At 42.1% G+C, this 22,192-nt stretch overlaps 1 protein-coding gene across 8 annotated transcripts in view; it reads right to left on the bottom strand.

Annotated features, from left to right (window-relative positions):
* FANCC (FA complementation group C) overlaps positions 1-22,192 on the bottom strand; it is a 268,384-nt gene that overhangs the window by 7,904 nt on the left and 238,288 nt on the right. For 5 of the 8 annotated variants that reach the window (XR_009008706.1, XM_057548936.1, XM_057548933.1 and 2 more), the window contains 7 exons: positions 20,976-21,028; positions 19,559-19,658; positions 13,938-14,006; positions 12,225-12,300; positions 9,902-9,983; positions 5,044-5,224; positions 1,208-1,414 (listed from right to left, as the gene is read on the bottom strand). Coding sequence is in view for 7 of the 8 variants with exons in the window: in XM_057548936.1 (XP_057404919.1) it covers positions 1,208-1,414; positions 5,044-5,224; positions 9,902-9,983; positions 12,225-12,300; positions 13,938-14,006; positions 19,559-19,658; positions 20,976-21,028 (768 nt within the window). In the remaining variant the exon portion in view is untranslated. Of the gene's footprint in view, positions 1-1,207; positions 1,415-4,937; positions 5,225-9,757; positions 9,828-9,901; positions 9,984-12,224; positions 12,301-13,937; positions 14,007-19,558; positions 19,659-20,975; positions 21,029-22,192 lie in introns of those variants that run through there. The other 3 variants (XM_057548934.1, XM_057548938.1, XM_007176969.3) reach the window with 3 other exon arrangements.

The following is a 22,192-nucleotide window of genomic DNA, read 5'->3' as shown; positions in this document are numbered from 1 at the left end:
TTGATGAGTATCTATCTGGGTTGTTTCTATCTTTTGGCTATTATGAACAACACTGCTATGAACAGGCATGAACAAGTATCTGTTTGAGTCCTTGCTTTCAATTCCTCTGGGTACATACACAGAAGTAGAATTGCTGGATCATATGCTGATCCTATCTTTAAATTTCTGAGAAGCCACCAAACAGTTTTCCACAGTGGCTACACCATTTTAACATTGCCAACTGGAAAGGTGCAAGTGTTCAATTTCTCCATGTCCTTACCAAGACTTGTTTTCCATTTTGTTTGGCTTGGTTTATAGTATATGTCCTCGTGGGTATGGAGCGGTACCTTATTGTGGTTTTGATTGCATTTCCCTAAGAGCTAATGATGTTGAACATTTTATTCATATGGTTATTGGCCATTTGTACATCTTCTTTGGAGAGATGTCTAAATTCATTGCCAGTTTTTGAACTGGGTTGTTTTACTGTTGTTGAGCTGTACGAATTCCTTTTATAATCTAAACACTAAACATTAAACCCCTATCAGATACGTGATTTCCAAATACTTCCAAGTATAAATTCGAAATTTTTCTCCCATTTCAAGATCTGTCTTTTCACCTTCTAGATAGTGTCCTTTGATTTGCAAAGGTTTTTATTTTGATGAAATCCAATGTATGTTTTCTTTTGTTGCCTGTGCTTTTAGTGTCATTATTCAAGAAATCATTGCTAAGTCCCATGCCATAAGCGGTGCTCACGTTTGACTTGGACCGTAAAGAACCCCTCATGTCAGCTGGGCTTCCACAAGGAGCTCTTTGTAATTAGCAAACTTTTTTTTAAATTAACAAATGAAATTCTTTGAGCCACTGCAGTGACCGCATTCTCACTGAAGTCTTGTTTCTCTTCATGAGGAGGAGAGTCATGAACTGTAACTGAAAGACGACAGCCTGGGGAGACAGGAGCTGAGCCTTCACCGTGGGCCCTGGCAGTGCGCTGTGTGACCTGGGAGAAGTCCCCTCTCTTGTCTGAGCCTCCCTTCCCTCTCCTGTGCCACGCAGGTGTCGCATAGGGCGGGCTCTGGGTCTGGCCCAGCTGTCCCCTCCCGGCCTGTCCAGCCGCGTTTGGACAGCATCTTGGTACCCACACTCTTCAAAAGCTGGGTCCTTGGGTGATAACCCACCTTTTCCCTGGGATGAGAATGAGAACCAGGATGCCAGAAAAGGGGAGACTTACGAGCGTGATGACTTCCCGGGCAATCGCGTGGCCTCCGGGAGCCCAGAGCAGGAAGTTCAGGAGGAGGCGCCTGATCAGCTGCTGACAGGCAGGCGGTCTGGGAGCTCCCTCTCCGCCCTCTCCAGCTGCTGCCTGCAGATCCCTGGCCGAGAGGGTTGGACTCCTGAGCAGCTTCATGAGGCCGCTGAGCACTGCCTTCACCTCCACCTGGGAAGTATAATTTCAAAGGGAAGAGATTAGGGAAGAGGGGGGACACGCAGGTTGTAGGATGACTCAGTTCTTTGAAGCAACCCCCAGAAACAGGAGAGGACTGGCGCCCGAGGGAGGGCAGATGGGGCGGACCATGTCAGAGTTTACACACTGCTCCACACAAACCCAAATGGGCGTAATGGAAATTTCTTGACTTTCTTTCGTCCTGCTCACTAAGCAGCCAGGGCATCATGCCAGGAATCGACCTTTTTTTGTATGAAAGGAAATGGAGAAAAGTCCTCAGCAGAATGTAGTCAGATTTTTATATTGTGGGAAAAAGAACAAAAGGCTCCTTGAAGACTTGCTCACTATCACAGCCACAGGTCAATTAAAGCCCAGTGCTCAGACCTCCGCGGAGCCAACGTGCTGATAAGAATGAGGTTTGCCTTTCTGCCACCTTCGGCGGGGAGGAAGTGCGTGTGTCGCACACACACACACACATACACACCACACTGGTTTGGTTTAGACACTGGGACACTGTTCATACATGTTTAAAGCTCAAGCAGAGGTCACAAGTCTGTGGAATCCACATAATAATAGTGGCTGTTATAGGTCTGTGGGTTGTTTTTGCATAAAAAATATTTATTTCATGCTGAGATTTCTGTTTGCTATAAGAATGGTACATCAGGTTGTGACTTGGAAAACAGTAAAAACTGAAAGCTGTAGATCCAAAGTGCCACATGGAACTCATGAACAGCTATGTTCCCTCATTTTCAAAAGAATACTTAGGCCTACTCTGAAAATTCCCATGACCAATTTTATGGATTTTGTGTGAGTCATTTTTTTCCCTGGAAGTTAAGGCTTCATTCAATGAAGTCTGTCATAAGCTCCAGTACACTAGCAGTGCTGTGTGAGCGATTCCAACCACAAGGCAAGACCGTGAGAAACTGCACCCCAGGGCCCTTCCATGCAGGAGGGCAGCGTCCCTCACCCCCTCTTCTCGTGCTGGGACCAGCCCGCCCTCGTCTGACAGCGTCTACGGGGGCCCACGGCCATCCTGCATCTAGGTAGGTCTGCAAAAATGTCAGGGCTTAGGAAGCAACGCCTCTGTATCCATTTTCTTCCTGACTGGCATTTGATTTTCTCCTCTCACCCATTATTCCCTGAGGCTTGTCTTCTTCCTTTCTCTTTCACTCCAGGCCGTCTTTCCCTTCAAATACCTTCCTCACATGCCCAAAACTTTAATGCTTTCTAAAAATATTTTCAGGAGAAAAATATAAGCTTTCTTTTCTAAGTATTAATTTTTGTCCTGCATTATGAAAATTTATATATGCTCACTGTAAAACATTTGAACAAAAAAGTAAAAAGAAAAAAAGTCAAAATGACTATAACTCCACTATCCAAAGAGACTCGTTGAAAGTGAGGTTTACATCCTTATCATCTTTTTTCTATGCATCGTGAACACAGCACTCACTATACGCAAGGTATTCTAGAGTTTTCACAGTTCACTATAAGCAATTTATCATTATCTATAGCACATGTTCTTTGATAACATGATTTTTCATGGTAGAATGCTATTCTGTGGTTGTAATACACCACAGTTTATTTAGCCGATATCCTTACTATTGAAATGTAGGCCATTTTCAGTTATTGCAGTTACAAACAATGCTGCAATGATCTTGTATATAAATCTTTATATGGCTCTCTAACTACTTCCTTAGGATAACTCCTAGAAGTAGAATGACGGGGTTAAAGAGTATGAACCCTCACCTAATTCTTTCTTAAGAGTATACAAACATAGACAGTTTTTGTTTTTTATCATGATTTAATTCAAAGTTAGCAAAAGAAGATGAACACTGGCTGGCAGAGAACATGGTCTGCAGAGTGGAGTGGGTCTCTGAGCAGGCCGTACGCGTCCCAGGCACCCCCTCCCAATCCCGAACCTCAAGGATGCCCAGCAGAGGTGACGGTTCCAGTCACAGAACACTGCTGCGTACGGTCTAGTACCGTGATTTAATTATGCCTTTCAAGGCAAAGGCACAGATATTGTCAAGCTCAGTCAAATCTTATAAGAATCATGCTTTCAAAGACAGTTCACAGTTTGTCAAGTCATCCAACAGACGATCAAAGGTCAGGAGAGCGAGAAGTATGCACTACTAGTTAAACTAGGAAAACTGGGCCCCATTTGCTCCCCGGATGCTGCACAAACCGGTGCCTCAGGCTGAGCACCGAGAAGGAAGAGGAAGGAAACAGACATACGGGCACTAAACTACTCTGAGTGAGCTCATCTGTTTTTATCCAGGCTGCCAAAGCACCCCCTGAGTAAGAACTAGGCGTAAGTTTTATTTAAAAAAAAAAAAAAAAGAAGACCAACTTAACTAGTAGAAAGATAGGCCAATGCAGAACTCTCTAGAAAATAAACCTTATTGGACAATTTATTTCTCTACACTTCAAAAGTAATCTGTCAGCTTCTACGATCGATTTGGAATTTAACATATAACCTACCAATTTAGCTTATACAGAATCAAATATAAAGTGTATATAAAAAGGCTTCAGAAATCATTAGTGCTTCATACTTTTTAATTATTATTAAAATTAAGATAATGAAAAATTAGGATTCTCTTTAATTAGTTTAATGTGATATTTTAAAAGGGAAAAAAATAGGCTTTCTTTTTAATCAGATAGCAATTCTGAAATACATGTTAATTTCTAAAACAAAAATGTTCTATTTTTGATCCAAAATCATCACCAAATTTCAACTTTTTAAAATCCCAACTCTTTTCTTTCTCCTGCCATATAACATGCTTTTAAACAAGTAAAATATACAGCCATATCTGAACTAGTCTCTGTTTTTTTCAAACAGAAAACATCAAGCAAATAGGAGCACTGCTCTCTACATAAAGAAACCTGCTCCGTTTAATTATTAAAATCAGCAAAAAGTGCTGGCAGTTGAACTTTTAAAAACCAGCAAATAAATGTTTGCAAGGAAGGCGCAAATGCCTTTAATCAAAACATTGCTCCTGTAATTATTACATTCCACACAAAATAACAACTGTCTTTGCCACAGACAGTTAGCCACTCCTGTACTTTGCTGCTCTGTTATTTAGGAAATGACCAAGTCCTTTTTCAGAAGCGAAGTGGTTAATATCATGTGATTACTGTTTTAAGAGTTCTAAACAAAGCCGGTACTGTGAGGACCTACTGACTGATCCAAGAAGGGAGTTGAGTCAAGGCGGAAGCAGACAGCGTTAGGCCACTGATCAGAAAGAGGACGGTGCTCCTCAGCAGGGCGGTCACACCCTGCACGGCATCCCCTAGAGGGAGCGGCCCCAGGGCCAGGCGCGCCTGTGGAGCATGACAGAGTGGCAGGGACCAAGAAGAGATAAAATGACCCAGGGATGGAAGGGCCGCACCTCATCTCCTCGGTGCCTCCCAGGACAGCAGGCGGCGCCTGGCCTCCAGTCCACTCCTGAGGGCAGGGAAACACCTCGACCACAGGCCCAGCTCCCACTCACTCGTCCGGGCGGATGTCTGCAAGTACCTGCTGAGGTGCCTGGGGGTCAGTGAAAGCCAAACCCGCTGCAGGGCCCCTTCCAGCCCCTGAGAGACTGATCGTGAGGCCGCGCACCATAGGCCTGGCCACGCACCATGGTCTGTGCTCTCCGCTGACGCCCGGCGCCTGGACCGCAGCTGAAAGCCAGGAGCCACAGCAGGGCCTCTGGGGCTTCGGCCTCAGCCTCCGACGTCAGTAACTGCTCAGCCGCCATGTCAGCCCATCCTCCAAAGTGAACGAACAAAAACCAGCTCTCAAAGGGGCCTCCGCAGGACCTGGAACAGAACCAAGACACATGGCAGCCGGGCAACTTGATTTCTTTGTCCTTTAGGTTCTTAAAGCAACTTATGTTTCTGAATGGTTGGCTTCAATTGTTCTCATCCACTGAAGTACAACTTGCAAGGAATACGAGTTAGCCTCAGAAAAAGAGCTCACAATGCCACCCTGAACCTGTCACAGGACTTTCAATGGCATGCCTCTCAAAACCTCATGTGCCCTGAGGACCTCAGACATTTAAATCTTTAAATCAAGGTCATCCAGGGACCTTGAGTGAGCACAGGCCTTCGAGAAAGGAAGGTTTTGGCCCATATCATCGAGAACGATGCAAGATGAGAACCTGCAGGCCCACCACTCTGCCTTCTGCGTGGCCTGCACAGCTGGGCTGCTGTGGAGGGTGCGGCCCCTCAGCCACCGGGCAGCCACCCAGGTAGCCCCGAGCAAGAAACGAGGGGGCTCCCAGGGGTCCAGATGGAGACCAGAGAAGGGACGCAGGCCGAAACACGTGCTATTCATTTTCTCACAAGACAAAAGATTCTGGTCAGTATTTTGGCAATTATGAATTTTTAATGAGCTGTATATTGTACTCTTTCCTGTCATCAAGTATACATCAATGCTGAAAAGTTAAAGCTTTTGTGAAGCTATCCTTTTGTCACACAGGGAACCGGGAGTTGCAATAAAGGGTAGACTCTGCTTCAGGTAAGGACCCACTAATTTTGCATAGTGACAGTCCTAGCAGTTTAACATCTCCCCTGGGAGAAATGGAGCAGGACTGGCCTGAGATTAACGTAGAGCAGAACTTTCCTTCTGAACTGGGGAAGCTCCTAGAACAGGAAAGCTCTGAGCCCCTCCGCAGTGCTCCGTCTTTGCTGGATCTGGGTGCGTGGTCCTCTGCTTGGCCCCTGGAATCCCCAAGCCAGCACTGTCCCCACCTCTCCTAGTCACTGCTTTCCTCCTGTTCAAGTCCTTCCCGAAAACAAGTGATTAAATGTTCTGAAATCTAGCTTGCGAAACAGTGACAGAAAAGGAAGGAGGAGGAGCATGAGTCTTACTCCCTTGTCCCCACAGGAGGGAGAGCTGATGCTCCAGGGGCCACATGAGCGGTGGGCTGGGTTATGTCTCAGAAGCAAGGAGCCAGCTCCACAGGGTCTCCTTCCTGCAGGCCTCACGGACGAGTGAGCTGAGCAAGGGCTCCCCCATGCTCACTGCTCCCACATGGGCATCCCTCCTGGATCACGGCTCAAGGCCTGGTCATTCTGCCTCTCTTCCTCTAGCAGCTGAGTGTGCAATGCAGTCCCATGGGGCTGGCTGAGAAGGTGCCTAAAGCTGCTCACAGACCCCTCCCCGCAGGTGGCCCTGAAGCCTAGTTGAGGCAGATCTGGGTTAGGCAGGAGCCCCAAGAGGTTTGGGGTCTAGGCCCTGCTCTTCAACAGAGACAACCAGAAGGGGTGTGTATGGGGCTGCCAGGGTATGGCAGGTCGTTAATATGGCCAATCCTCTGATCCCCACTTGGCTGACAGTTCTGTCTGTCTCCTCTACTGGTAAGAGTTCGGGGGCAGGGTCGGGGAGGGAGGCTGTGTAAGTGAGTAGCTGGCACCCAAACCTGCATCAGTGATGATAAACAGAAGAGCACCAGCCATAATATGTGATGGCTCAGTAATGAGATCATAGAGAATTTCAAGAAGGAAAAGTGGCAACAAATAAAGACAGTATTAGTAGGCTAGTATAGACAATGAATAAAATATGTATACTCTAAAAGCAAGGAAGTTAAGAGGAAGCCGAAGGGTACTATGTTACAAAGAACTTAGCAAAGCCTAAATGTGAATGCTTCTAGGGAAATAACACATATAAGAGGGTACCTAATATCATAATGTTAGAAATTACTTTATGTTAGAATGGATTTTCTAATTTTAGACAAATATTTATTACAAAGAGGAGGAAAAGAAACATTTCATCCTACTGTGCAGGAGAAGTTTAGAATTTCCTTCCCTAGAGAGGTAGAGAAGACCGAAGGGCCCAGAGAGGTGCCCTTCTCGTTCTGCAGGCCAGGGGTTGCAGCATGTGAGCACTGCTTTTTTCCTAAGGTGTATTCTTTTTATTGTTATGCTTGTACATTTCAAAGCCTAACACTAGCCATTACTCAGAACAGTTTCTGTGCCAGGTATTTACACATGCAGCCTATTTATTCTGAGCTGCTCGAAGTGCTTCCTCCACTTCTTACTCAGCAGTGTGCTTACCTGTTTGGGGATGGAAACAGACCAATACAGCCATACCTCATTCTACTGCACTTCACAGATAATTGTGTTTTTTCACAGACTGAAGGTCGTGGCAACCCTGCGTCCAGCAAGTCTATTGGCTTCATTTTTCCAACAGCATTTGCTTGCTTCCTGTCTCTGTGTACATTTTGGTGATTCTCACAATATTTCAAACTTTTCCATTATATTTGTCATGGTGATCTGTGATCAGTGATGTTCCTTGTTACTGTTGTAATTGTTCTGGGGTGCCATGAACTGTGCCAATAGACGATGATGAACTTAATCGATAAATGCGTGTGTTCTGACTGCTCTACCAATGGTCCGTTTTCTCTCCTTCTCCTTGGGCCTCCATAGGAGACACAACAATATTGAAATTAGGCCAGTTAATAACCCTACAATGGCCTCTAACTGTTCAAGTGAAAGGAAGAGCGGCATGTCTCTTGCTTTAAATCAGAAGCTAGAAATTATAAAGCTGAGTGAGGAAGGCACGTCTAAAGCTGAGATGCGCTGAAAGCTAAACTTCTTGCGCCAAACAGTTAGCCAAGGTGTGAATGCAAAGGAAATGTTCCTGAAGGGAATTAAAAGTGCTACTACAGTGAACACATGAATGATAAGAAAGCAAAACAGTCATTGCTGATATGAAGAAAGTTGTAGTGGTCTGGATAGAAGATCAAACAAGCCACAACATTCTCTTATGCCAAAGCCTAGTCCAGAGCAAGGCCCTAACTCTCTTCAGTTCTATGAGGGCTGAGAGAGGTAAGGAAGCTACAGAAGAAAAGTCTGAAGCTAGCACAGGCTGGCTCATGAGGTATAAGGAAAGAAACCGTCTCCATACGTAAAAGTGAAAGGTGAAGCAGCAAGTGCTGGTGTAGAAGCTGCAGCAAGTTATCTGGAAGATCTAGCAAGATAATTAATGAAGGTGGCTACTTTAAACAACAGATTTTCAATGTAGACGAAATAGCTTTATATTGGAAGAAGATGCCATCTAGGACTTTCATAGCTAGAGAGGAGAAGTCAATGCCTGGCTTCAAAGCTTCAAAGGACAGACCAACTCTCTTATTAGGGACAAATGTAGTTGGTGACCTTAGGTTGAACTCAATTCTTATTTACCATTCTGTAAATCTTAGGGCCCTTTTAAAAATCTACTGTGCCTGTGCTCTATTAATAGAACAACAAAGGCTGGATGACAGCACATCTGTTTATAATATGTTTTACTGAATATTTTACGCCCACCGCTGAGATATACTGCTCAGAAAAAAAATTCCTTTCAAAATATTACTGCTCATTGACAATGCACCTGGTCACCCAAGAGCTCTGATGGAGATGTACAGTGAGATTAATGTTGTTTTCATGCCTGCTAACACAACAGCCATTCTGCAGCCCATGAATCAAAGAGTCATTTCGACTTTCAACTCTTACTATTTAAGAAATACATTCCTCTGAGGGATCTGGGCAAAGTAAACTGAAAATCTTCTGGAAACGATTCACCATTCTAGATGCCATTAAGCACATTTGTGACTCACGGGAAGAGGTCAAAATATCAACATTAACAGGAGTTTGGAAGAAGTTGATTCCAATCCTCATGGACGACTTTGAGGGGTTCAAGACTTCAGTGGAGGAAGTAACTGCAGATGTGGCAGAAACAGCAAGAGAACTAGAGTTAGAAGTGGAGCCTGAAGATGTGACTGAATTGCTGCAATCTCATGATAAAATTTTAATGGACGAGGAGTTGCTTCTTATGGATGAACAAAGAAAGTAGTTTCTTGAGACGAAACCTACTCCTGATGAAGCTGCTGTGAGACTGTTGAAATGACAACACAGGATTTAGAGTATTACATAAACTTAGTTGATAAAGCAGTGACAGGGTTTGAAAGGAATGACTCCAATTTTGAAAGTAGTTCTGCTGTGGGTAAAATGCTATCAAACAGCACTGCATGCTACAGAGAAATCGTTTGTGAAAGGAAGAGTCAACTGATGTGACAAACTTCATATTGTCTTATGTTAAGAAACTTCCACAGCCACCCCAACCTACAGCAACCACCACCATGATCAGTCAGCAGCATCAACATTGAGGCAAGATCCTCCACCAGCAAAAAGATTATGACTCACTGAAGGCTCGGACAATGGTTAGCCATTTTTAGTAATAAAGTATTTTTAAATTAAGATATGTGCATTGTGTTTTTTAGACATAATGATATTGAACACTAAATAGACTACAGGATAGTATAAACATAACTTCTATATGCACTGGGAAACCAAAAAAGTCGTGGGACTCACTTTATTGCTGTGGTCTGGAACGAAGCCTGCAATATCTCTGAGGTATGCTTGTAATGCCTTCCCGTCAGGCCTGCTCAAAGGGAAGATAAGGATACAGAGCAAACGCGTGTGAAACAGACCTACGAGCCATCAGTGTTTGCTTACCCGTGAGTTTGGTCTTCAACTACTTCTTTGAGCATTTCAGAGATATGTTTCAGTGCCTGGTGCCAAAGTCCCTGTGGGATATCTGTGGGTGGAGAGAGCCATCGGAGAGGAGCTGAAGAAAAGTCAAACCTATTAGGAATCATCTACAGCTAAGACCAGAAGAGGCCTTTTGGAGGAAAGGCCTTAATTTTCCTGGTCCACGGAATCCGTACCACTGCTCTCATGCTGATCCCAGCCAGAATCTATGTCTCTGGCCTGGGAAGAAAGACGTGTCAGTGTTACACAGGGCTAAAGAGCTAAGGCTCTTTAACTCGGGTACGTGGGAGTGGACAGAGACTGCACAGGCAGCCCACCGTAGGGTTTACAAACGTTATGTGGAAGATGCCCCAGGTTTTTTTCTTTTCTACTCACCTACCCCCTCCTCTATCACTAGTAATCTGTGATTTCAACATACATGGAGATTATAATAAAATAATCAACAAGAAATTAGGAATGGGCTGCCCAACTGTTTTTCTACAATTGTGATGAATTTAGAATAAGATTTCAGGTGTATAGTTTTTTTAAAAAAAAAGGTCAGAAAAAAATACATGGGTATCATACAGACAAATGTCTTTTCTTTAGTTAGTTTTTCTGGTTTCACAATTTTCCCATGGTCTTAAACACTTCTGAGCATGTATGTATCTGTAGTTCTAAACAACATCTGAAAAAGGTTACCACATTTCCATGTAGTGATAGGTTCTGTAATTAAATACACGAGAAAGATAATGTAAGTGATACAATAACCACTACTACCCCACAAATGTTAAAGAATCATAAATTATCTCTCTCCCTCTTCTGAACTCCCATAACTCTTGATTTGCAGGCTTTGAAGGCATTCTTGTTTTCTTCTTTTTATTAGTTGTTTAGATATGTATTTTATGTCTCCTTTACTTGTAGCTCCTGGATAGTCAGGGCTCATAAGTGACCCATCTTTTATGCCTACAAGACTTTACAGTGGGCACAAAATCAATTTCTGATGAATAGAAGATTCTACTGTTAAAAAACACTTCAATTTGTGAATGTAACATTATTTTTCCAAATGTAATATGCAGAAAACTGTTCTAGAAACTAGCAGAGGTAGTCTTTTGTTTATAGATTTCCAAATTTAAAAAATAACAACCCCAATACTTTTTCTGGAGCTCATTCAGCTGCTCACATAGGTTGACCTTAGGCTTTGTTGATCTGACTTAGGCTGTGAGACGTGGCCCTGGAAAGTGAATTACTGACTTTTCTGTCTTGTTATTAAAGTTTTCCCGTTGTGTCCCCACAGGTTAAGTTCCACAAAACTGTTGACTAGAGATCCCACCAGGCCCGTCACCACCTCCACCTCTAGCATCTGAGAGGACAGCATCAAGTGGGTCACTTTGGGTGAGAACCTAATCTTTTAGAACAAGGAAGAGGAATTTTGATTTTGTAAAATGCTCTGAAACCTCGAATCATACTTTCCTCAAATGAATTTACTTACTCAAGTCTCAGGAAAAAGCCAGGGAAAAAAACGGCATAAAAAGGAAATATTATGGATTCTTTTACTCTTTTCTCTCCTCTTTCCTTCCATGGTCAGATGAATGCCTTTTTCTAAGGCACAGAGTCTGTCTTGTGTCAGTGTTGCCTCTGCTTCAGATTTCAGGCTTTAGACGGGAAGGATGTCTATATTCTCTATTTCTGAAATGTTTCCTAAACAGGAGCTCACAGGCATGTTAACAGATCAACATCAGTGGAATCAGGGCAGAATCATCACTTCCCCAACTGGATATGGCCTCTGGAAGGCTGGTAAATGAAATCAGAGAGGGCTGTGGTCTAATAATACACTTACTGAATTATTTCAAAAGGCTTCTCTTGGCTTGGTTAGGAGAAATTTCCACTAAACTTCTTGGCTTCATTCATCATTTTATCTTTTCTTTTGAAACAGGGGGCACAGAGTAGAAAGAATGAAATACAAATAAACATACTGTTTTATCCCAAATCAGCCAAGTCTTAGCCTGTTCCTGGCATCCAGGTAGATCTGGCTGGCACAAGCAGAGGCCTTGTGTTATCCAGAACAGACTATCAAAACCCAACTAGAGGCCATTTTGTTCTTTTTTCTTTCTTTTGGTAAATGATTGTAACTGGGAAGTCAAGCAAATTCTCACATCAAAATCCACAGAATGTGAGACCCTGAGAGCTTAAAGGATGTTAGCAATGACCAATTCCCTTTACAGATAAGGAACTGGGAGGAAACAGTTATAATTTAATCAGTGTATTCCCAGAAGTTATTTTAATATGGGCAGAATCAACCTTCACATACCTTTTGGGTGTTGGAGTAGCACCATAACAAGAGATGGAGAAGCATAAGGAAAGTAGGTCTTGAATGCAAACTTCAGCTACAATAGAATCAAAAATTCAAAACCATATGAACATTCGCATTGGAAAGGGTGTTAAGAAAATACAAAATCTTGCATCCTCTGCCCAAAAAAGACCCTCTACTTTATGTGGTCAGAATGTTTCCTTGCACGCTTATCAAAAAAAAAAAAAAAAAAAGATTCTCCTAATAATCTTGTAAATATGTTCCAAAAAATTAAACCTTTTTAAAGTCACCTTCTAGGACTTAAGAAAAATAGTTATACTCCTGATGTCTTTATATCAGTTCTTCACCTCACATGAACTCAATTATACACACAAATCTTCTAGTTAAGTGAGAGTTTCCAAGGCAGGCAGTTGCGAGATAGTTTTTTTATAATCAAAAAAACATAAAACAACGGTGCTCACAATACTTTGAGGGCCAAAGCGCTAGCCTATCTATACCCTCAGAAGGCACAGAAGTTTTGAAGTACTTTTGTACAAAGTTGAGGTAAAATCTATAAGCAGTTAAGTGCAAGGGCTTTAAGGGTACAATTTGATGACTTTTGGTAAATGTGTAAATCCAATGTGACCATCACTCCAATCAAGACACAGAACATTTTGATCACCCCAGAAAGTTCCCTTGTGGCTGTTATAGTCAATCCCTCCACCCCATCCCGGCAACCAATATTTTATTTCAACAAGAGAGAGTAGTTTTATATTTTCTTGAATTTCACACAAATAGAATCATAAGAGGATGTATTTTTTTGTGTCTGGCTTCTTTGGCTCAACATGTTCTTTTGCAACTCATCCATGTTATTGTGTATGCGGAGTTCATTTTTTAAAAAATTGCTCTGAAGTAGTCATTGTATGAATATGCCATAATCTGTTTATTTATTCTCCCATTGATGGGCACTTGGGTTGTTTCCAGTTTGGGGCTGTTATGAATAAAGCTGCAGTTAACATTCACATTTATGTCTTTTTGTGGATGTGTGCTATCATTTCTCTTGGGTAAATACCATAGGAATGGAATTAGTAGGTCATAGAGTAGATGCTTGTTCAACTTTATATGAAACTGCCATGTAATTTTTCAAAGTGGTTGTACCACTTCACACTCCCATCACAATTTATGAGAATTTCAGTTGCTCCACATACTTGTCAACTTTTGGTATTGTCAATCTTATTAAGTTTAGCAATATTAGTGGGTGTGAAATATTACCTTATTATGACTTTACTATTCATTTTCCTGATGTGTTTACTGCCAACTTACACATGTTTTTTGAAGTGTGTATTCAAGTCTTTTGTCCATTTTTAAAACTGAGTTGTTTCTTATGTTCTTGAGTTGTAAGAGATCTTTATATATTCTGGATACAAGTTCCCTGTCAGATATATGTATTGAGAATATTTTTTACCTGCTGGTGGATTGCTTTTTCATTTTCTTAAGGATGTCTACAAACACCAGAAGTTTTAAATTCTGATGAAGTCTAATTTATCCATTTTTCTCATATTGTTAGTGCTTTTCTGCATTTCTTCTAAAAAATCTTAGATTATCCCAATGTCAAAAAAGATATTCTCTTCATTTTCTTCTAGGAGCTTTATAGCTTTAGCATTTATTTTGAAGTCTATGATCCATCTCAAATTAATTTTTGTGTTTGTGAGGTAGAGGTTCATTTTTTCCTACCTGGATATCCACTTGTTTCAGTGCCGTTTGTTGAAAACTTTCCTTTCTCCATTGATTTTCCTGGCATCTCTGTCAAAAATCAGTTGACTACATATTAATATATGTATGGATCTATTTCTAGACACTATTCTGTTCCACTGATCTATCCTTTTGCCAGTACCTCACTGTCTTGGTCTTGATTACTATAGCTTAAAGTCTTGAAATCAGGTAGTTTGAATCCTCTGTTTTTGTTTTTTTGTTTTTTTTGCCTTTGAAATCTTTTATTGTCACTTTGGTTAAGGAATAAGTATTGTCTCACAGTGACCTATGGTCTTATTTGATCAAGTGTTTTAAAACTTTTTGACAAACTTCCCAAAATATCAAATTTTAATTAAAGTTCTTTTGATTTCCAGCTAACTTTGGGATACCTTAGAGGGCCCCTGAGGTATCTCAAAGAGAAATATTTAATGAGGATTATTTCGTATGTTAAATTGAATGTAATCGCATGTTTAACCATGCCTTTTAAGTCTTTTGTCACTTACAGATATTTTTGTACTCTGATGCTGTTACAAAAAGTGCTTTATCATCAAGGAGATTCATGGAAAGGCTATGGAAACCGTTACAACAGTTCCACATCAAGATGATGGCTATGCGAGGATTCCAGCCCATACCAACTTAAAACAAGGAGCTGTCCTGCCCCTGGGGCCCCTAGATCAGGCATCCAGAGATTTTTACTTCCTGACAGGCCCCTACTCTGCCTTGAAGCAGTTACAGAAGATGGACCATTGCCCCTCTGCTTCCCATAAGAATATGGAAGTCTGAATTTTTTTTTTTCTTGTTTTTTCAAAATTGTTCTGGCTACTGTAGGTCCTCTGCATTTTCATATAAGTTTTAGAATCAGCCTGTCAGTTTCTGTTTTGAAAACCATGTTGGGATTTTAACTAGGATTACACTGAACCAGGCATCTCAACAATTCATGAATATGGTTTCTCTCTTTATATGTTTAAGTTTTCTTTAGTTTGTCTCACCAGTGTTTTATAGTTTTCCAAGTAGAGGTCTTATACACCTTTTTTTTTCTTTAATAAATTTATTTATTTATTTATTTATGGCTGCACTGGGTCTTCATTGCTGCGTGAGGGCTTTCTCTAGTTGCGGCGAGCGGGGGCTATTCTTTGTTTTGGTGCACGGGCTTCTCATTGCAGTGGCTTCTCTTGTTGAGAAGCACGGGCTCTAGGCGTGCGGGCTTCAGTAGTTGTGGCACGCGGGCTCAGTAGTTGTGGCTTGTGGGCTCTAGAGCACAGGCTCAGTAGTTGTTGCGCATGGGCTTAGTTGCTCCATGGCATGTGGGATCTTCCCGGACCAGGGATCGAACCTGTGTACCCCTGTATTGGCAGGTGGATTCTTAACCACTGTGCCACCAGGGAAGTTCCAGGAAAACTGATACACCTTTTTAAAAATTTACTTCCAAGTGTTTTATGTGTGACTGTAGATTTGTCTATTTCTCTTTTTACTTCTGTCAGTTTTTGCTTTGTGTATTTCAGAACTCTGTTATTAGGCATATATCCATTTGTAATTGGCATTTCTCCCGATGAACTATTGCATAATTATAAAATGTATCTCTTTTTGTCTGGTCATACTCCTTATCTTGAAACCTAATCCATCTGCTGCTAGTAGAGTGATACCAGCTTTCTTGTGCTTATTATTTACATTACGTATCCCTTTCCTTCCTTTTAACTTATCTGTGTCTTTATAATTAGAACGGGTCTCTTGAAAACAACAAGTGGGTCTTGGTTTTTCATCCAGTCTGACATATTTGCTTATTTATTTGTTTATTTATTTATTTATTTTTGGCTGCGTTGGGTCTTCGTTGCTGTGCACGGGCTTTCTCTAGTTGCGGTGAGTGGGGGCTACTCTTCTTTGTGGTGCGCAGGCTTCTCACTGCAGTGGCTTCTCTTGCTGCAGAGCACGACTCTAGGCGCGCAGGCTTCAGTAGTTGTGGCTCACGGGCTCTAGAATGCAGCTCAGTAGCGGTGCACGGGCTTAGCTGCTCCACGGCGTGTGGGATCTTCCTGGACCAGGGCTTGAACCTGTGTCCCCTGCATTGGCAGGTGGATTCTTAACAACTGCGCCACCAGGGAAGTCCCATATTTGCTTTTTTACTAGTATATTTAGTTGATTTTCCCTTAGTTTTTGTAATTAATGTACTTGTAGATATATTTGGGTTTATCTTTTTATATTAGTTTCTTTTGCCCCATCTATTTTTTGTTCCTCTGGCAGCCCACAGCTCTGTCTTTTGACACCTCAAGTCAATCAGATTGTGCCTTGAGTTCTGGCCACCCCCTCACCCCTCCACCCACTCAACCCCCCTTCCACCCCTTACATGAGAGCCCTCATGGAAAAGTTAGAAGATTACCCAATGTGGTTTCCTTTTTCAAGGGTTGAATCCCCTCCACTTTTAATCTGCTTTTTGGGTTGCTCTCCAGTACACCTTCAAATAGTTTAAAAAAATATTTTCCCCAGGGTTTATAGTTTTTATCTGTGGGAGATTTAGTCTAGTACATTATTAAACTCTGCACTACTGGCACCAGAACCTGAACTGATTTGCTGTTTGTACTGGAGCCATTCGTTATGCAAGCTCAGAAAAGAGGCTTGTCATGACAGCCTTAAGTTTTTGCCTACTAGTCCGACTGGGCACATTGATGGAGCTGCACTGTGCTCTCCAACTCAAACAAGGGTGAGAGGAAAGGATGAAAAGAGAATGAGAAGCACTGAAGATAAACATTTCTGACAATGGGAAAGAATGTGGATTAATGGGATTTCTCATAAACTGCTGGGGGGAGGGACTTCCCTGGCGGTCCAGTGGTTAACACTTCACCTTCCAATGCAGGGGGTGCCGGTTTCCATCCCTGTTCGGGGAGCTAAGATGCCACATGCCTCGCAGCCAAAAAATGAAAACATAAAACAGAAGCAATATTGTAAAAATTCAATGAAAAACTTTAAAAATGGTCCACATCGGGGCTTCCCTGGTGGCACAGTGGTGGAGAATCTGCCTGCCAATGCAGGGGACACGGTTTCGAGCCCTGGTCTGTGAAGATCCCACATGCTGCGGAGCAACTGGGCCCGTGAGCCGCAACTGCTGTGCCTGCACGTCTGGAGCCTGTGCTCCCAACAAGAGAGGCCGCGACGGTGAGAGGCCCGTGCACCCCCGCTCACTGCAACTAGAGAAAGCCCACGCACAGAAACGAAGACCCAACACAGCCAAAATAAATAAATTAAAAAAAAAAAAGGTCCACATCAAAATAAAAATGTAAAAAAAAAAAAAAGAGAGATCATTCTAAAAAAAAAACAAACCACTGGGGGGAATGTAAATTGGCACAAGCATGTACGAAAACAATTTGGCAGTATCTGCCAAAGCACTCCTAATAACCAGCACTTCCAGTCCTAAGTATATGCCCCAGAATGTTCAGAGCAACACTGTTTATGAAAGAAAACAAAATCTGGAAATAATCCAAAAGCCCACCACCAGGAAGATAGCTACATTGTGGTACACTTCCCCAGCAGAGCACTACACAGCAATCCCCACCAGGACCACGACCACGCACAGCACAGAGCAATCCTGGTAGCACGATGCTGGAAAGAACAAGGCTCAAAAGGCTACATATGGTGTGCTACTCTTATCTGTTGTTTGTTTTATAAAGTGCAAAAACAGTCACAGGTAAAGAAAACATGGTTTAGCAATCATATACACGTGATCAAACTACTTTCAGAAAAAGCAAAGGAATGATAAACATAAAATCAAAACAGCAGCTACCTGAGGGGAGAAAGTCAAAGTGACAGGATAGAGGAGGAGCACGTGGATACCTGAAAGTTGCTACTAGTGGGCCAGGTCTTGTTGGGCGTCAGGTTGGTAGATACTCATTTATTAAGAATGAATATGTGGATGGATGAATAAAGCAGAAAGAAAAGAGGGCCATGCGTGGAACTAGTAGGACAAAGGATGTCATGCATCAGGGATTATGATTAATCTACAAAGGGGCACTCAGGAAGGCAGGGGATTGATGATGAGAATGGCATCGACTAGAAAGGCAGGCAATCAGGAACAGCCCCAGGAAAAGAAATGACATAACAAATGTGGATGAAGGCATTTGCAAAGTTAAGAGGCTATTGCTCTTGTATCCTGAACCCCAGGTGAGGGCAATGAATTCCTGTTTCTTTTTGGATCCCCGCCCTGCCTTCCACCAGAACCCAGTCTGTGCCCCTCACACCAGCAAACACATGTAGCCTGGGCAGGGTACTATGTTAACTTAGAAGTGACTGTAAGAACAGTTCAACCAGTCCAAATCTAAAGTGCCAAGGCCAACCCTGCAACTCAGGGGAAAAGCTGGTCAGGAAAACAGACTCAAGCTAACGGTACAGAGCAATACTTCTTTCACCAATGCCCTCCGCCCTAACCTAGGTCTGTTCCGGGAGTCAAAGGCACAGGTTTTCTAGAGGTCAGTTCCTAATTGGAAATACTAAGAATATTCAGGGAAGATAAAAGATATTTATAGTTATGCCTCAAAATAAGCGTGAGGGCCAGCCAGTGCCTTTCAGCAGAGCTCTCCTCCCGAATTCCAGGCTGGGTACCATTGATAATGCTGTTTGCTACAGTCTAGCTAACTTCCCTTGGGAAAGAAAAGATGGGAAAAAAGCATCATAAATATTTATCATTGCCTTAAAAAACAGAAACCTCTGCTAAAACCTGAGAGGTTTCTTGGCGTAGGAGTGTATGGGATTTTAGTACAACCAAGCATCACAGCAGTGCTCTCCAAAGTCAAACTGCAGAAAGCATACCAAGGGACCATGACATCTCACAGGAAACTGCAGTGGACTTGGGCACTTGAACAGGCAAAGCACCACACAGACATTAGGTCTGTGGCCATCAGAAGTACAGGCCAGTTAGAATGCCCAAAGACAGAAGCTCTCTGGTAGAAAAGGTTCCTGTTACACAGGTCACTCTGATCGATCAGCTGCCTCTGCTGACGGCCCCCCAGTGCAAGTCCTCCTGCAGATCCCTAGGTCCAGCTTCTTGCTTACTGAGTCCAACTGACACCTCTTGATCATGGCCATTCCTAGCTCCTCCTCTACAATTATTCAAATATTTCCTTGTCACTCTATCTCCTTTCTCCCCTGGAACTCAATTCACATTTAGGTCTCTGATATGAATGGAAACTAATAATTCAGAATGTCCAGTATTGCTTTGTAATGAGTGGCATCTCCTTCTTAGCACATGCCACATAGACTCCAGAATACCTCTCTCTAGCCTGGGAGGGGCAGAGTCCTGCTTGGCAAACAGCATACAACACAGGGCCCAGAAAGTTCACCCTCTGGGGTGGCACGTGCTGGCATGGCAGAGTTCTCTGCGCAGCAGTAGATAAATGCTTCTGGGTACCAGGACACAGGACGGACAGGAACCATCTTGATTTACTTTCAATTAAAATGGTTTTACCTTTGCTGGGGTTTTCATTTGGAAGCTTTCTTCTTGAACAAAACAGTCTATCAAAATCACTGAAAATAAAGTGCTCCCATCTGGTGATTAATCAAATACTCTTAACAGCTTCTTTTTCTTTGGGGGAATGAATAATATCTGCAATATAACGAACCTGCTTGTTTTCTTTTTCCAGAGCTTCTACAAAGCATCGTGTAAACACTTGGAGAGTGGCTAGTACTTCTAGGGCTCCATCAGTTTCCAGGAGTGCGTACCTGAGCAATGCAAAGCCAGATCACAACACATTCAGTGATTAACCTGGCAAACACGTGAACCTGAACATGTAAAAGGGAAAATAGAAACATTTTTTTGTGCCTTATGGCTTCAACAGTATCTCAACTCATCAGTTTTCAGTCCTTGCGTGAAATCCCTTTTCTAAAGATTTTCTTTAAAATTGCAAACATGCAGAGCTCCCTTTCTTGTTTTCTAAATTATTAAGCACTTCATATCCCTTCCACATGGGCCTGGAATGCTCTTTACAAATATTTGCGCACTGTATGCCCAGAAATGCAACATCCACAGAACTTTTGCTTTTGCAAGTGGAGAAAGAGGTGCCCCCGGGGTTAAAATGGCTCAGTCAAATCCACCCAGCCAAGTGGTGGAAGAATCTGCATGTTCCTGGTTTGTTTTCTATGCATTTTCACACAACTAACTCTTCTTTATGTTTGTTTAAACAATAATAAAAAAATCAACTGAAACTTTGCTAGCTTTAAACTAAAAACAGCATTCTGACTTATTTCTATACTCATTTAGCTTAAAGTTGGTATGTTTCAAGACCAACCCAAGTGCTGGATTACTTGCTATTGTAAAAATTCCTTTCCCCAGTGTCTGCTGTCTGCCATGGGGCCTCTGTTTGCTGAGTGTGAGGGGGATGGGATAAAGAGAGTAGATACCCTGGCTTTACCAGCACCCAGAAAAGAGGCTGGAAACCCTCCCTGGGTGGGCAAGTCCGGCCCCCCACTAACTGTCAGCCATAACCCAACCTAGTGTCCAGGGGTCTCCTCATCTTTCATCATTGTAAATCCAATGCCTTTACCAAGAAGTTCTGGTATTTGCAGAATAAAAATTAGTGTGCTGTAAGATAACATGCATAGTTGATTCTGCCTTTCAGAAGAGCTCTGTTAAGAATGGCATCATTTATTTATTATTCTTGGTTTTCCTTAGCTTTCAAATCCTTTAAAAAGATTGGTCAGCCCTCATGTGGTGAAGGGAGAACACTACTACCCTTTATTCTGAGTTGAGAAAAATTCTACATGAATATTGAATGATGTAAATCTAATGCAATTTTGCTTTTCTACCATTATTATTAGAATTTTAAAAGGTTAAAAAAAGATAGCTACCTTAATTTTTAGGCATTGGCTTTTAAATATACATTGACATTTGGGTTTTACCAAAAAGCTCAGCAGGAGGGGATGGAAGCAGAAACTAATTCCCTCATGGTATAGCCAGAGACTACCACAGAGGTTTTTATTCGCATTTGGAAGCTGAACATATTTAGACCAATTTACTAGCAGAAACAGCACAATACTGACCTGAACATTTCATCAACAACTCTGAATATGGCAGGGTGGCAGGCAGCTGCAGGCTGTAAGGAAAAGATCATGAGAAAGTAAAATATCAGAAGCATTTCATCAATAATGACTTGTTCTTATCAGGCAAATGAGTTGTCTAGAACTGCTGGTGTCTAGAAAATGGGTACATTCCTGTGAGTTAGAAAAAAAACAAAAACCAGTTCATAGCCAAAGCCCTACATACAAACAGTAGTTCTCTTGGGGCAAGGGGATTATGTACAACCTTTATTTCTTCTTTATACTCTGTACATTCCACACTTTCAACAATAAGCCCATATGATACAGAAAAAAGAGTCATTAAGTATCATGGAACATTAAAATATACCTTCTACCGGCATGCTGTAATGAAGACACAGAGCCTACCTGTGTTGCTAGTTTTACATAATGTGCCCTGTGTGTCTGACCTCCTCACATGACTTAAAAGTGCCTCAAGGTTGAATCTGGGCCGGCTATCTTTTCATTCCTGCTTATTAGGAAATGAGTGCATAATTTAGAATTATTACTGAGGAAAGCAGTGGCCACTACCATGCCAGACTAAATAATATTACATCTTAGTGCACTATGAATTTAGCAGCTTAAATTACTTCAGATGAAAAAAGAATAAAGATACCATCATCTTGAATGATGAAAGCAATCTAATTTATTCCATGAGTATTTTTATGACAGGTTTTGATTGTATAAATCTGCAGAAGCCGACCTACTGTGGCCTGGGTGGGGCTTCAGTGGGCCTGACCCAGATTCCATATATTTTTGGCCAGAGCTCAAAGCATGACATTAAGCCAGAGGAAGATGCCATTTGGGTTCTAAGATATTTTACAGTAGCATCCAAAGGTTAGTGAATTGGCTCTATAGGGAATTTCTCTGAGTCACATTGAGCTTGATATGACTAGTTTTGGGAAACATTTTTTCATACCCCCTCAATTAGGAAAACAGAAAAAAGGATATGCGTTTTATCTTAAGTTTTCTAGACCAAGCTGAAGAAAGAATGATGCCTATCTCCATAGACTCTCTTCCACCCTGTTCTGTGCTGGCATTTCGAGTTGTAACATTGAATGTGCGCCATCTAGTGTTCATACACCACCATACAGGCTGTTACAGAAGGCTCCAGGCAAGAGCATTGTCACTTGTTAAAATGATGGGATAATTCCTTTTATTTGAAGAGAGATTTGGGATTTGTA

Source organism: Balaenoptera acutorostrata, chromosome 6 (assembly GCF_949987535.1).
Source record: "Balaenoptera acutorostrata chromosome 6, mBalAcu1.1, whole genome shotgun sequence".
Lineage (NCBI taxonomy): Eukaryota > Metazoa > Chordata > Mammalia > Artiodactyla > Balaenopteridae > Balaenoptera > Balaenoptera acutorostrata.
The sequence above is the reverse complement of the archived record's forward strand: the minus strand, read 5'-3'. Positions and strand labels throughout refer to the sequence as shown.